Here is a 15,495-nt window from a genome sequence, read left to right as displayed (position 1 = left end):
TGAGTTCGTTTTTATTCATGCCACCATCTCATATTACTTTGCCTTTATTTATTTATATAACTCCTTAACTCCCTTACTGGCTAACATTGGTGAATCATGTTTGCCCAATCATATCCAAGAAGTAAGATTACATACTCATCTTTTTTTCCTTTGAATGCCTGAAATTAGTTTTAGGAAGTTAACAACGCTATTGCTAATATATGTAAAAATCTGTTTTCTAGGGCATATAATGTGGGTGATTCCTCCATGCCTCATAGATGCCCGGCTTATGTAGCATTGTGCTTTTCAGAGACCGAGCTTCAAAGGCCACTAGTGCTGTCTGATACAGGACTATTGCAATGTTGCAGACCACCAGCAATCCTCTTTCGGAGTTATTAGTCACTGGGTCGATGTACCTATCCCTGGTGAGGGGAAGGTGAATGCACCAACAATAGGTGCTGTTGAAGGCCTTTGAGCCCATGGGATCACTTACCATCTGCTACTCTATAGGTCATACGCCTGCCTGGCACAAGACACCTGTTCTTCCTTTCTTTACTCTCTCTCTACACCCCGTTTTCAATTACATCACCTGTGGCCATTTGAAAGATGAGCGGAAATTGGCCTAATGCCACAAACTAAACAATCATACTAGGACGCAAAGCACGAAATAAAGTGGAAAGTGTTTTCTTTTTGTGTAATGTATTTGAATATTTTGTAGATAAAGTATGTTTTGTGTCTGGGGAGGAAAACAACCTAACTCATATAATTCGATGTTTGTTGCTTTGACTGACCTGAATTTCTACAGTAATGTGCATCGTATTTTTTTCTTCGTTAACAGTGTGTTCTTTGATTGAAAAGCTGTCCCTTTCGAAATTGCCATACCACGATCATTCCATAATTGGTACGTATTATAATATCAGCCTTGAGGGGTACTGTGTCATTCGACATGCCCATTGGGTAGCACTTAGTTTTATGTTGCTGATTGTTTTTTTACGTTCTTCTGCTTTCCATTACCAACTGTTTCAAACCCTGTGTAACATTGTGATTGTCCTTAAAACTAAAACCTGCAATCACACACCGGATAAAAAAAAAAATCGGGTCCACTCAACACGCAGTCTTTAACTTTCACCCCCTCACAGAAGTACCTTCTTTCTTTACCAAATGGGATTTGGAATCGGTTTGATTTTGTTTTTTATCCATTATCAGGAATCACTTTTTTTTACTTGTAGGTCTCTCCTGGAGATGGCCTTAGCAACGTGTTGTTGTAGACCTGTACATATAATACCGAAAGCTACAGTGGGTTTTGGATCAGCCCATAGCTTATCATTAGGTCGCTTTTATGTCAACCTCATTTGCTTAGTTTCTTCCTTTCCTCTTCTTGTGTTTGTTTGTCCCTCCCCTAAAGCATAGCTTTGTTACCATCCATTTGATTGAACGACTTGTATCACCTCACTGCTTTCTTTCAGAGAACTACTTTTTTATTTTCTTATATGCAGCCTACCGTTTGGCAACAGAGTTCCAGTCGGTGAAGTACTATATATCCTTCTTTGGATGACGGAGATTAAAACGTAATGTTACATTTGACTCTGGAGTTAGATGTGTACACAGGTGCCTCTTACGTGCCTCTTACTGCAAAGACCTATACTAGGTCGTTACTAAGCGTTTAGAAGTTGTTGCTGATGTCAAAAGATCTAGACTGGTTTGAAGTGGGGAGGCTACTAAGGAAAGGTGGAAATAAATGTTATACTGGTTACTCTGACTCGATGATATAGAAAAGTAGCCTGTGCTCTATAGGTTTCGCTGCTTGTGGCCGTATCATGCCAATAAAACTGCCCCTGTTGTACGAGTGTCCTTATTTAGTAATGTTTAGTTTCAATAGCTGCTATTTTACTTTCACTGGTCAGCAGCATGGCAAGGTGACCCAGTGATTGGAGATCTAGGGAGTATAATACAGACTTCACTACCTCACAGGCCTTCCCTCAGTCCTGCTCTGTCAGCTTATCATTTTGCAGCCTCTCTTGCACCATCGGGCGTAGGACATTGCATTCTGCAGGGCAGAGAAGGGCTGCAACCTCTACAACAGCAGGGTTTTGGTGAAAGGGGACCTTCGCAGGGTCTTACTGACCACCCTATGCCACGTTTCTTCCAGTTGCTTCATCAGGTAGGGGAAGTTTCTGAGGGCTCTCCTAACTATCAGGAATAGCTCTGGGCGCAAGAATGGCACACTTGACATCACTAGTAGATTTCACTTCCAGTTAGGTTTATCTTCGATGCAACTAATCATGTGGTACAGTTGTTTTGCCACATAATACAGAAACAAGTCTGGGAGCCCCAGTCCACCCTTCGTTTGGGAACGCTTTAAAATGTCCAGTTCACTTGGCTCCGTTCCCCGTCCAGTACAAACTGACCAAGCATCTGGGTTAGGTGACAAAATGCTGCTGTTGGGATTGGACACATCACGTTTGCATTATGTGTAAACATCGAGGAAGGAACATAATTTTGGCAACTGACACATGCTCATAAGTGACAAACTGCAGTTGAACCCAGAACGCCACTCATCTTCCAGGCACTTTCAGCAGCTCTTTAACATGTAGGTTCTAGTGTGTTGTCATCGTTCGTTAGCCAGCACTTTGCAGAGCATTTTCACATCTGTTGGACAGCGGTCAGTAGGGTCCCATCAGCCTTCGAAATCAACACCATCACCGCTTCTTGCATGCTCCGAGGCAGCACCCCATCTCCCGTATCTCTAGGTAGATCTCCTTTAAGTGGTCTGTTTCCTTTTCCCAGGAACAAGGACGCAACAAGATAGGTAAGTTTTCTTCTTTATTTGTCAAAAGTTGAAGTCTGCGCATAGCGTGTCTCCCAGCGACCGGCTGATGGATCAAACGGCTCCCAACTGCTGTCAAACGCCACCAGGCAGACGCGCCTCACATTCCTTTCGGAGTCTCGTCCCGCAGCTGACTACGCGGCTTCACAAGACTCTGCATAGGATATAACACATCTTCCCCCTTAACAAGAACACAAAAACCCCAAAACAATACCAAATTAATTCAACACATAATCTTCCAGATATTTGGGTTTCCTCACAACTCGTTTGGACTTCAGACCATTTCCCTGCTTACCCTCTCCAACTCCTCCTTCATCACTCATAACGATCTCTGCACCCACACCTCCACACGCACCAGACATACAGGGGGTCATTACGACCCTGGCGGAACAAGTCCGCCAGGGCCGTGGGACGCGGTGGCACCGCCGACAGGCCGGCGGTGCCCCGCGGGGCATTCTGACCGCGGCGGCTCAGCCGCGGTCAGAGAAGGGAAACCGGCGGTCTCCCGCCGGTTTCCCACTGCCCCAAAGGAATCCTCCAAGCCGGCGCAGCATGCTGCGCCGGCATGGGGATTCCGACTCCCCCTCCCGCCATCCAGTTCCTGGCGGTTCTCCCGCCGGGAACCGGATGGCGGGAGGGGGAGTCGCGGGGCCCCTGGGGGCCCCTGCCGTGCCCATGCCTATGGCATGGGCACGGCAGGGGCCCCCGTAAGAGGGCCCCTAAAAGTATTTCAGTGTCTGCAAAGCAGACACTGAAATACGCGACGGGTGCAACTGCACCCGTCGCACCTTCCCACTCCGCCGGCTCTATTACGAGCCGGCGTCATCGTGGGAAGGGAGTTTTCCCCTGGGCTGGCGGGCGGTCTTGTGAAGACCGCCCGCCAGCCCAGGGGAAAACTCGGAATACCCTCCACGGTCTTACGACCGCGGAGCGGTATTTCGGAGGGGGGAAGCCTGGCGGGCGGCCTCCGCCGCCCGCCAGGCTCGGAATGAGGGCCAAAGTCTTCCCCATCACATAAGTGATCCATACCCAAACCATCCATTTCCACAAACCTTACACCAGCAATATCATCAGCAATCACATCCTCCCTACCACTACTACAAGCATTTTCTTCCACCTTTACTTTGACCACTTTCCTGTTGCTCCACCACTTCCTCCCTTCAACCATAACAGAGTGTTTGGAAACTCGGACCACCTTGGTTGCCAGAAAATACTTGCTACCTTTTACCCTGTGAGGTCTTCTTATCCTCACCCAATCACCTATTGCAAAATCAACCACTTTCCCTTTTTTTGGGTCATCATATCTGGACTTATCCTTTTCCTGTGAAGCTTGCACCTTATCTCTAACAGTTTGAATGCTAGGCCTGTTGCTGTCTGGCTTTGACTTGTCAATCACCCATTTTGGGGACAGCTCATTATACGAGTGTCAGCCCCGCAACAAAGCAAAAGGAGTAACCCCCATTGTGGAGTGCGGGGTGTTCAAATAACACCATATTCTTTCTGAAACAGCTTCCTGAGTAGACTCTCCTGCTTCCATCGCCATTTGTACAGTCTCTTTGAACACACGATTAACCCTTTCCACCATTCCATTACCTTGTGGACTATACAATGCTGTTGTCAGATGTTTCACCCCTATCTTGTCTAAAAACGTTCTTATGAAATGGGAAACAAATTGCACACCATTGTCCGTCACCATAAACGCTGGAACACCCTCCAAACGAAAAAGCTTCTTCAAAAATGTTATAACTTCTGTAGTATTGGGTTCTCTCATAAACTTATACGAAACCCATTTGGAATGGTAATCCACCACCACCAAAATGACCTGCTTCCCCTCATTCTTGTCACCTATAGGACCAATGAAATCCACACCAATTTTTTCCCATGGTGACTCCGGATAACTGACTTGGCACAATGGAGTGTTCCGCACACACACAGACTTCTCTGACTGCTTACACTTACTACAATTGCCAACCACAATCTCCACACAAACATCCATGCCAGGCCACCAATAGTACAAACAAAGTACCTGTGACCCCCACATGGCCCTGATGAGCCAACATAACAAGTTGGTTTCTCAAACCCAATGGTGAAACCAACTTCGTCCCCCTCATAACTAAATTACCTTCCACACTCAGCTCTTCTTTAACCTTAAAGAAGGGTCTCACCTCTTCTGTTACTTGACCCTCCCTTGGCCACCCCTTTGTGATATGCGCCTTTACAATCTTAAACACACAATCCTTCACCACTTCCTCCTCCCACCTTTCCTTCAAAATCACACCTTCAGATAGTACCACTCCATCAACCAAACCATTTACCACCTCATTATCATCCTCACTCCCCTCTGTGACATTGCAATCATCGGTAACAGGACACCTCGATAAAAAGTCAGCCCTGCAATTCCGTCCTCCTTGGATATGTTTCATCGTGAAGTAAAAAGCATGCATTTTGTACAACAACCTAACCAATCGAGGACTTGAGTTTCCCATCCCCTTCTCTTTCCATTAATACATCAATGGCTTATGGTCAGTGACCAACAAAAACTCCTGTCCCTCACAAATATGTAGCAAAATGATCTACAGCTCACACACAAGCTAGAGCTTCTTTTTCGATAGTGCTGTAGTTGTTCTCAGATGGCGTCAGTCTACGCGAAGCAAACTCCACAGTGTGCTCGCAACCATCCACAATTTGTAACAGTACTGCACCAATCCCAGTATTACTTGCATCCACAGTCACCACCGACTGCCCTTTTTCATTAAACGTTGAATCGCAGGTGCCTCCATGATGACCTTCTTTAGGATGATGAAAGCCTTAGTTTGTTCTTCTCCCCAAGCATACTTTACATTTTTACGCAATAATTTCCGTAAGGGCTCACATTGCAAAGCAAAATTTTGCACACACCTTGCATAATATTCACACAGACCCAAAAATGATCTCAATTGATCTTTATCCTTCGGTAGTGCACACTTGTCTATAGCTAATAGAAGATCATATTTAGGTTTGATGCCAAGTTCAGAAATCTTCTGCCCCAAATACTCCACTTCCTTCACCATAAATTTGCATTTTTGTTTAGAGACTGTCATCCCTTGAACCTCAAGGATATTAAGAATGTTGCCTAGCTTGACCAAATGAGACTGCACAGAATCTGAACTAATCAAAATATCATCCTGATACATCAAAACTCCCTTCACTTGGCCAAATAAATGATACATCAGTTTTTGGAAGACGGAAGCTGCCGAAGCCAACCCAAACGGCATCCTAAGAAATTGAAAAGGCCCAAACGGCGTGTTGAAAGCTGTAAGATCTCTAGATTCCTGACTGAGTTCCACCTGATGATATGCCGCTCTCAGATCAAGAATCGAAAAAATCTTAGCTCCACCCAACTGGGCCAACATGTCCTGTATCTTGGGCAAAGGGAAACAATCAACCTGAACATTCTTATTTAAAGATCTGAGGTCCACACACAGCCTCAGATCCCATAATTTCTTAACGGCTACCACGATGGCTGAGATCCATTGTGAGGACTCTATTGGTTCTATCACCCCGTCCTTGCACAGCTGAGTCAAATGATCTTTAAGTTTCTGCCTAATACATAACTAAACATTGCAAACTTTGTGTGACTGGAATAGCGTTAGGCTTGAGGATGATCTTGTGCTCAAACTTTTTCACCATCCCCAGCTTGTCTGCAAACACAGCACTATGTTTAGACAACACTTCTTCCAGTGTGCCATCAGTCCCCTCCACACTGCCCACTAAAGAGATTGGATGAGCAGTTCCAGGTTTGAGGATCATCCCAAACGTACCCTGGTCCTTCCATCCTAGAATGTTATACCCTCGTTTAGCAACATATACCTTGGTATGAATGAACCTGTCCTTGTACTGCAATTGTTCCATAAATTAGCCACACAATTCAATCTCTTGCCCCTCAAAAGCTATGGTATGAATATCAGGAGCATGCAATGTTACCCCTTGCCAACAACTATCAAACAACTTATCTGAAATTATGGTGATAGGTGACCCAAAATCAACTGTGACTTTCACATAATTTGCACCCATAGTTACCACACAAACCGGCTCCCCAACTTTACCACCCTCTTCCATATCAGTGTCGAGCATGTTTATCGAGTGAACCATCCTTTCACTTCGTTCATCCTCCCGCATTCCTACTTTCCCATCCTGCTGAGAGAGGTCATCAAGCAACATTACCCTAGAAGAATTCCTGCACACACGTGCAAAATGCCCAACCTTTTTGCTCTTCGAGCACGATTTACTTATAGCAGGGCAGCAAGAATCATTCACCAAATGATTTTTAGACCCACATCTAAAACAGACTCCACTCTTCACTTCCTTCTTACCTTCTCCATTGCATGACAAAGTAGACTTCATCTTGCAAGCAACCGCATTGACACTCTCACCTGAAGACTTACTTTTGTTTAACACTTTTGAGGTCATCTGTGATCTTTTAATTCCTCGTGCAATCTCCAATGTTTCCGATAAACAAAAGCCTTTCCTGAACTTTAGGATTGAAACAGTTGACCACTAGTTGATCTCTGAGATACTGTTCAATGGATCCCACAAATTCACAGGAGGATGCTAATATTCTCAACTCAGCAATAAAATCATCAATAGTCTTGTGCCCAAACTGCCTACGTGTGAAAAACGTATGCCTCTCGACTATTGTGTTGGGCTCCATTTCAAAATGCTTCTCTAATCTCCTAATAGACTCAGTGTACTCATCTACATCTCCATCAAAAGCTGAGCTCACCTCGGGTAAATGATCAAATATCCTTTGACTCTCTCTACCCAAGTAATTATAGAACAAAGCTTTCTTAGCTACCGAAAATGCTTCCCCATCAATAGCAATCAAGTAACTTTTGAACAATCTGAACCATTGACTCCATCTGACCCTTGGCAGCCGTGGCTCGTCTAAAAACACAGAGGGTAAATTGGCCATGTGTAAATTTGCCATTCTCACAAAATACCAAAACACATTAAGCATATAAAGAGAAATAATGTACAACAGAGGTGTGCGTGTCACCGTTGCCATTGTTCAACACGCATTCACATCCCAGTTTCCTGTACTGTCTTTTGAAGATCTTGAGCTTCAACCGCAGTTGCAAATTCCAATGTACACAGTTATGCAACTGCCAACCCAGCACCAAAGATGCCAGCCAACGATGTGTGAGAAGCAGTCTCTTTCAGGATCCCACGCCGTCACCAGCAAAAATGCTCCTGTGTTATCTGTACCTTGGAGAGCTCCAATACAGCTGCAGGCAGAAAACACCTTCGCAAGCGGAATACTCCTCCACGAAGCACCACGCAGACAAGAAGCAGCTTATATCAAGAATCTGTCCCATTAAAGGAAGGAACAGCTTAAATCTTGAAGCTTGCCCCAATAAGGCTCCAGCAATGAGGCTCCAGGAATCTGCCCCTTAAATGCTTCAGTAAGGCAACAGTTTTAAAATCAAGAGCCTGCTCCTCTACTGCTCCTGCACAGCAGTTCCAGGAGTCTGCCTCTTTTAGAAATTCCAGGAGCCTGCCCCTTTAAGGTTCCAGCAAAGCAGCACCACGAAGCCAGGAGCCTGTCCCTTTAAGGCTCCAGGAATGAATCTCAGCACTCCTTGACTCCGCCCACCAGCTCCACAGAGAGAAATAAGTCGGAGAGGGGCCACTGAGAAGACACACTGACAACGTGAGTCTTCTCCGCTCGTCGCCAAATTGTGTTGCGTTTTCCCAGGAACAAAGACGCAACAAGATAGGTAGGTTTTCTTCTTTTCTATTTGTCAAAAGTTGAAGTCAGTGTGTAGCGTGTCCCCCAGCGATTGGTCGATGGATCAAACGGCTCCAAACTGCTGTCAAATGCCACCAGGCATATGCGCCTCAAATTCCTTTCGGAGTCTTGTGTCACAGCTGACTACGCGGCTTCACGAGACACCGCATAGGATATAACATGGTCCAGTATATAGGCCTACATTCATTGATACATTCCCACCAGGAAGCCATCCACTCTCAAGCACCTCCTGCTGTTCTGTCAGCTCCAGTGTAAGGTCGAGCTGCTGTCGCTAGTCTACCAACAGCCTCGGCAGTCTTGCACCTGACAGGTAATCTTCAAGTGTCTCTACCTTAGTTTTGTAGGCCCTAGCGAATCCAGAGATAAGATGCACATTCCATTCTATGCAGTTCCTGCTTTAGTTCCTTTCATACCCAAAACACGAGCCATGTATTCTTAGCGTCACCTTGAGAGCCTGTCATTCTGCCGCCCTGCTTGCTGCAGTCCCTTGGTTTTCTTGGAAGACCCACAAAGTAAATTCCCAAATGTGGACTGCACAACTCCCTTCCGCCAGCATCTCAGCCCTCATTGCTCATAATGTAATGTTTGTCCTATGTCCCCTAGAAAGCACAGTGGCTAGAAGTGGTGACTGACCTCAAAGATACTGATTCAGGTATGAGGAGTGCTGAAACACCTCTGCATCTTCCCTACACCCCATAAAAAACTAGCCTACTGTATACCCCACGTACATGTGAATAGTGTGAGTAGGCAAGTTTTCCTGCATGATGGAGCCGCCATACATCAATTAGTTGCAAGTCATTTATCTCCCTCTGTCAACATGTCTGTGTTGAGACCCGGCCTGGGTAGGTCCTGGCAAGGCGGATATTTTGGAACGCATTAAAGACTCCCACCCATATGAGTTGTATATGCAGGAAAGGAGCAACAAGACGTATCAGTTGTGGGGAGAATGTCATGTCATCTACGTTCGGGGCGTATGTATTGCCTCTGAAGGTGGTAGTTGCGCTTTGCAAATGGAAAATTAATTAATTCACTAACAAGGTTCGTCTCAAACCCATCCAGCACCCCAATCACCAGTAGGTATCGTCCTCCCGGATCCCTGACCACCTCCCTCTCCTTGAAGGGAATTGCGGTGGTGATCCATGTCAGTCCATCCCTAGCACAGTTAAAAAAAGTAGCCGTTTATTCAGATCCCCTCTATTTTTTCTGCACCTTGTTTACTTTTGGTCCCAGTAGATGTTTTCCTGCAGCATGGTTATTTGCACGTTATTTCGATTAAAGTAAGAATACACCCTACAGTGCTTGGGGTAGCTATTAATGCCTCAAACATTCCAAGTCTTTAATGTGCGTTTCATGCTATGTACATTCAGGTTATCGGTGGCTCCCATCTGAGTCTCTTGTGACGCCATCCCATCCCACGCACTAGGTCTGGGTGCTATGCACTGCGCTTCTTCAACAAGCACGTATAAGTTATTTACCGTGCAGTGTGCAGGGATGAATCCTGGATGAGGAGGTGGATCAATCTGTTCTCAATCAGTTTACCAAGTATACTAATGTCACAATTTATAATTGAAAGCAGTCTACAGGAATTACAGCTATCCTTTGATTCCCTGGTTTAAGCACAGGAACAAGCAGTGTCTCCTCCTTACAGGTTGGGAGTACTTATTTAGTGACCTTTTTTTCAAATACTGCCAGTAGGTGGGGGGGATCAGTGGAGCTGCAAATTCTTTAAAGAACTCTGGCGATATTTCATCTGAGCTAGGGTTTTCCAAGTAGGTAGTTTTTTCATTTCTACTGTGATCTCTTCCAATGAAAATGGCTGTATCAAAGCAATCATACATAATCCAGCTATGGCCGTGTCTGTTACGTATTCATTGATCTGTGCTGCTGTGCTATAAATTTTATAGTGTAAAGGTCAATGTTGAATTCAGTGATATTGTCAACATGAAGTATTGTATCCCCTTCGACATCCTTGAGGCAAACAATGTTGTTAGCTGCTGAATGCTATTTGATTCGATTAACTAAGGATTTCCCTTCCCACCTCCCTGTACATATGTGCAGTGGCAGGTTCCTAACGAAATTAGAGCTCCCTGAAGGAAGCTGGCTCCCTAAATACTATATCAAAATGAGATATAGGGCCTCATTATGAAATTGACGTAGGCCGCCCCCCAATGCCATACCGCCGTCAGGTCACCCGGGCGGCCTGAACCCCGCCGGCCCTATTCTGGGTTCCCTGCTGGGCCAGCAGGTGGAAACAGTGTTTCCACCCGCCGTCCCAGTGGGGAACAGGGCCTTAACATTGCAGCTGGCTCCTAGTTGAGCCGGCTGCAATGTGGCAGTGCAGCGGGTGCAGCAGCACCCATTGCACATTCCACTGCCCGTAATTCTAGTGGTGTCAAACAGTTAGGCTTATCAGAGGGTAGTGCAAAGCATTTGTTAAAGGAAGCACCCACTCAATTACTAACTCCAGGCCAATGGTTTTTATGTAGCAAAAATATACTTTAATACTTTATTTCTAGAACCACAAGATTCAAGTTGCAGGTAAGTACATATGCAAGTAGGTGTCCAGCATATGTATCAATACTATTTTGTTTAGAATTGGCAAGTTATACGGTTTCTGAATAAATAGCAATAATCTGTTTTAAAAATTGACAGTGCATTTTTCAGAAGCAGTTCCTGGGAGGAAGAAAAGTTAGCAAAGTTTTGAGGTGAGTACACGACTTACAGTTCCAGTCTCCGGGGGCTAGTACCCCCACTGGTTGGGGTTCAAGTTAACCCCAAACGCCCACCACCAGCAACACGGGGCCAGCCGGGTGCAAAGGTCAAAGATGAAGCAGGGCATCAGAAGCTGGAGACAGGCCAGTAGGCTGAGGTTTCAGCTTAGCAGTCCTTCTTCTTTCTTCTTGTGAGGTCGAACTGGGTTCAGAGAGCCCTTAAATCCTGGATTTAGGGGTGTTACATGGGTCAGAAGGCAGTAACCAGTGGCTACTGTCCCTGAAGGTGGCTACACCCTTCCTGTGTCCACTCCCTTTGGGGAGGGGGACACAGACCTAACCCTATTGGCCCCTGCCCTCCAAACTAAGATTGAAGATTTTGCAATGAGGGGGTCACCTCAGTTCTGGACACCTTAGAGGTGGTTACAGCTGAGGTGCTTACTCCTCCCTGCTTTCCCTAATTTTCCTGCCAGACTTGCCACCAAAAGTGAGACTTTGCCCGGGGGTGGGGAACTCCACTAGCTGGAGTGCCCTGGGGCACTGTAACCAGAGGCCTGAGCCTTTGAGGCTCACCACCAGGTGTTACAGTTCCTGTAGGGGGGAGGTGTGAAGCTCCTCCACCCAGTACAGGCTTTGTTTCTGTCCACAGAGAGCACAAAGGCTCTCACCCCATGTGGTCAGAAACTCGTCTGAAAGTGGCAGGCTGGAGCAGACTGGTCAGTCCTGCACTAGCAGTTTGGCTAACATACAGGGGCATCTCTAAGATGCCCTCTGATTGTATTTTTTTTTAAATGCCACACTGGCATCAGTGTTAATTTATTGTGCTGAGAAGTTTGATACCAAACGTCCCAGTATTCAGTGAAACATCTATGGAGCTGTGGAGTTCATAATGACAAACTCCCAGACCACATACTCAATACGGCTTCACTGCACTGCAATGTCAAGAATGGACTTACACACTGTAGGAGCATATTGCCCATGCAACTATACCCTCACATGAGGTATAGTGCACCCTGCCTTAGGTCTGTAAGGCTTGCTAGAGTGGTGACTTACCTATGCCACAGGCAGTGTTTCGTGTGCATGGCACCCTGAGAGGGGTGCCATGTCGACTTTGCCTTTTTCTCCACACCAGAAAACACAAGCTGCAAAGGCAGTGTGCATGTGCTTGGTGAGGGGTACCCCAGGGTGGCATAATACATGCTGCTGCCCTTGGGGACCTGCCCTGGCCACAGGGCCCTTGGTACCACGGGTACCTTTTAGAAGGGACTTTACTGTGTGCCAGAGGTGTGCCAATTGTGGGAACAATGGTACAGTTTTAGGGAAAGAACACTGGTGCTGGGGCCTGGTTAGCGGGATCCCAGCACACTCTCAGTCAAGTAGGCATCAATATCAGGCACAAAGTGTGTGTGGGGGGGGTGGGGGCTCACCATGCTAACAAGGGCACTTTCCTACACTCCCTGTCTGTGATTTCATTGTATTTGGAAATTTTAGTCCTGAATCAGCTAGCAAATATGATCGCTTTTACGCAGCTGTTTTGCTTCTAGTTATTTGATCTTATCTTCAAGCCTGGCTATGTGGTTCCTGAGAGATTTAAGCACTCCATTCTGATTGGCTGTACAGAGCCTCAACCACAACCTTGAATGCCTAAGAGGTAGTTCCCATATTCGCCACTCAGACCATATAGTTGCTAAACTAGTCAATGATCTCCTGTCGTAAGTGTTCCCAAAACATCCTGTCCATGAGAGCCCCTGTTGGAAGTTTCCATACGGGGCACTATTTGGGGTACCCAGGGCCTGCAACTTCAAAAAGACTGGTACATGGTCAAAAAGGGTTTTGTCTGAATACTGTACCTCTACTACTCAAGCATAAATATCATGTGTGGGAAGCCAGTAATCCAAACTCAACCCCACTTTGTGGACTGGTGAAATAAATGTTCCCTTCATCTGTCCGCTGGATACCTCATGCCCTACACATTTAACATTTGTTTGTGGTTTTGATACATGCTGTAGCTGACGTAAACCTAAAGGGGGTGTGTGATCTATCTAGTCTGGCATTGAGACATTGAGATTCACGCCCCAGATAATTGCTTGGAGGGCAATATAAGGAGTAGTAAAGGTTGAGAATCGTCTCTATTGGGCCAATAGTTGTTGACAGTAGTTATGGTTATCCCTTGAACTTTAATCTGTTGACCCAAGTTTTCTGCTGATCTACATATATATTTGAACTGGGTTTCCATTCTAATGACTATAGTAACACCTTGTGCGCAGGAGGAGAAGGGTGGCATAGCAATGTGATGCCCAATACCTGGCTACTTTACCTTCTGAAAATCTGCTTAGATGTGTCTCCTGCACAAAGGCTACATCCAAGCTGTGTCTAAGTATGCTATAACATGACATAAGTGTAAATGGGTTATTTAACCCCCTAGCGTTCCAAGTTATAGAATTAAAGGGATTACCTTCCTTTGTACATTAGACATGAATATGCACATAAGTTTTCAAGCGAGTCGTGTATATATATATATATATAAATATATATACATATATTCAATTAAAAACCGAAGGTTACAGGGACGTTATAGTTAGGCTCACATTTCACCCCATCCCCCCTTCTTTCCATATAATTAGTGCCTGAGGAGGTTGTGTTCCCCAGAGCTGAAGGGGGGATTGGGGGGCATCCCCCGCATTATTTACAGTTGCCCTGGGAAGGTGGTAGTCCCGGGAGCTTCAAGGGGGCCCAGGTCCCCTTCCGCATTCTTTACATCAGGTGCCCCAGAGCTGCGGGGAAGCTGGGCGCCCCGCCATTCTTAAGTTTAAAGCCCCTGGGGGATGGTGGTCTCTGGTGCGGGGGGGGGAGACAGGGGCTCCCCTCATGTTTCTTTAGCTGGCAGCCCCTGTGTTTAAGTTAAAAGCCCCAGGGAGGTGGTGCTGGGGCTGTGGTGCCTCCTTGCATTATTAGTGCCCTGGGGAGGTGGCGTCCCCGGTGCTGTGCGGGGGCCAGAAGCCTCCGCATACAAAATTTAGATGTCCCCGGGACGTGGCCCACCAGGGGCTTATAAAAAGCAAGCACGGAGTTGCTGTTTTTTTTTTGTTTTGTTTTTTAATTTCCCTCGAATTCGCAACATTGTCGCAAATTTGCAGGAAAAAAAATATATATATATGTATATATATTGTTCTTTTTGCTCTGGGACGGGACCCCACCCCAGAGCTAAGGGGTCAAGCGTGAGTTATAGTTACCTTAGGGCACGAGTTATAGTTACTTGTGGTAGCTCTAACTGTAGCTGGTGAATTTGTATGGTTTCGTACACTCAAAATGTGAGCCTAACTATAACATCCCTGTAACCTTTGTTTTTTTAAGTGAATTTCTATGTTTCAAATTTTTTGTATTTCTTAACTATAATGTCCCTGTAACTTTTGTTATTTCATTGAATTTCTATGTATTTTAAACGTATAGTAATTTTCATTACTAAACGTTAATCCAACCACCTCTGCGCCCGCGGACAGGCCCAGCGGCCAATCCCCTATAATCACCCAACCTCGCACCGTGCACAGCCTTCACCCATATGCAATAGAGGTTGCCCACAAGATATGGCCTTCGGCCAACACCCCCTAACCACCCAACCCCATGCTGTGCACGGCCCTTTGGCCATGTGCGGCGGGAGTTGGCTACGGCCTGTCAGGATGTGAGAATATGTGTGAGAGGGTGTATCTGGGGGTGAGAGTGGCTGTCAGATTGTCTGTCTGGGTGTGACTGCGTACCTCAGTACTGTAGTGGGTGTGCCAGTGTGTGCGTGTGTCTGTGAGAGGGTGCATGAGGGTGTCAATGGGAGTGTGTGTGTCTGAGTGGGTGTGTGAATGGGAGAAAGAGAGAGGGAGAGTTAGAGTGTTTTTTTAGGCTTTGATATATGACATACTTAGAATGTTATATTTCTGGACAAATTAAAAAGAAAAATGTATTTGTCATTTAAAAAAAATAAGATTACCTTTCAGTATGAGCCTCAAAGATTTGTACTAAGAAAAAAGAGGGAAACGAGCCCGGCTAGACTCGAACCCTCAGTGCTCAGTGTGAAGGTCTCTGAGCTATTAATTTGTTTTTTTTTGCTATTTTTTTCTAAATTTTTTTAGCCCTTTATGGGCTATCTGGGACCACGGGAAAGCCTCAAAGCCTCCCCGTAGTCCCATTGCTTCAGCAAC

At 45.8% G+C, this 15,495-nt stretch overlaps 1 protein-coding gene across 1 annotated transcript in view; it reads left to right on the top strand.

Moving 5' to 3' along the window:
* The window catches only part of TBCD (tubulin folding cofactor D), a 1,666,801-nt gene that overhangs the window by 1,022,454 nt on the left and 628,852 nt on the right, over positions 1–15,495 (top strand). Inside the window, 1 exon segment of the mRNA XM_069200356.1 lies at positions 818–880. Within this exon segment, the coding sequence (XP_069056457.1) occupies positions 818–880 (63 nt within the window).

This window comes from Pleurodeles waltl, chromosome 7 (assembly GCF_031143425.1).
Source record: "Pleurodeles waltl isolate 20211129_DDA chromosome 7, aPleWal1.hap1.20221129, whole genome shotgun sequence".
Lineage (NCBI taxonomy): Eukaryota > Metazoa > Chordata > Amphibia > Caudata > Salamandridae > Pleurodeles > Pleurodeles waltl.
The sequence above is the reverse complement of the archived record's forward strand: the minus strand, read 5'-3'. Positions and strand labels throughout refer to the sequence as shown.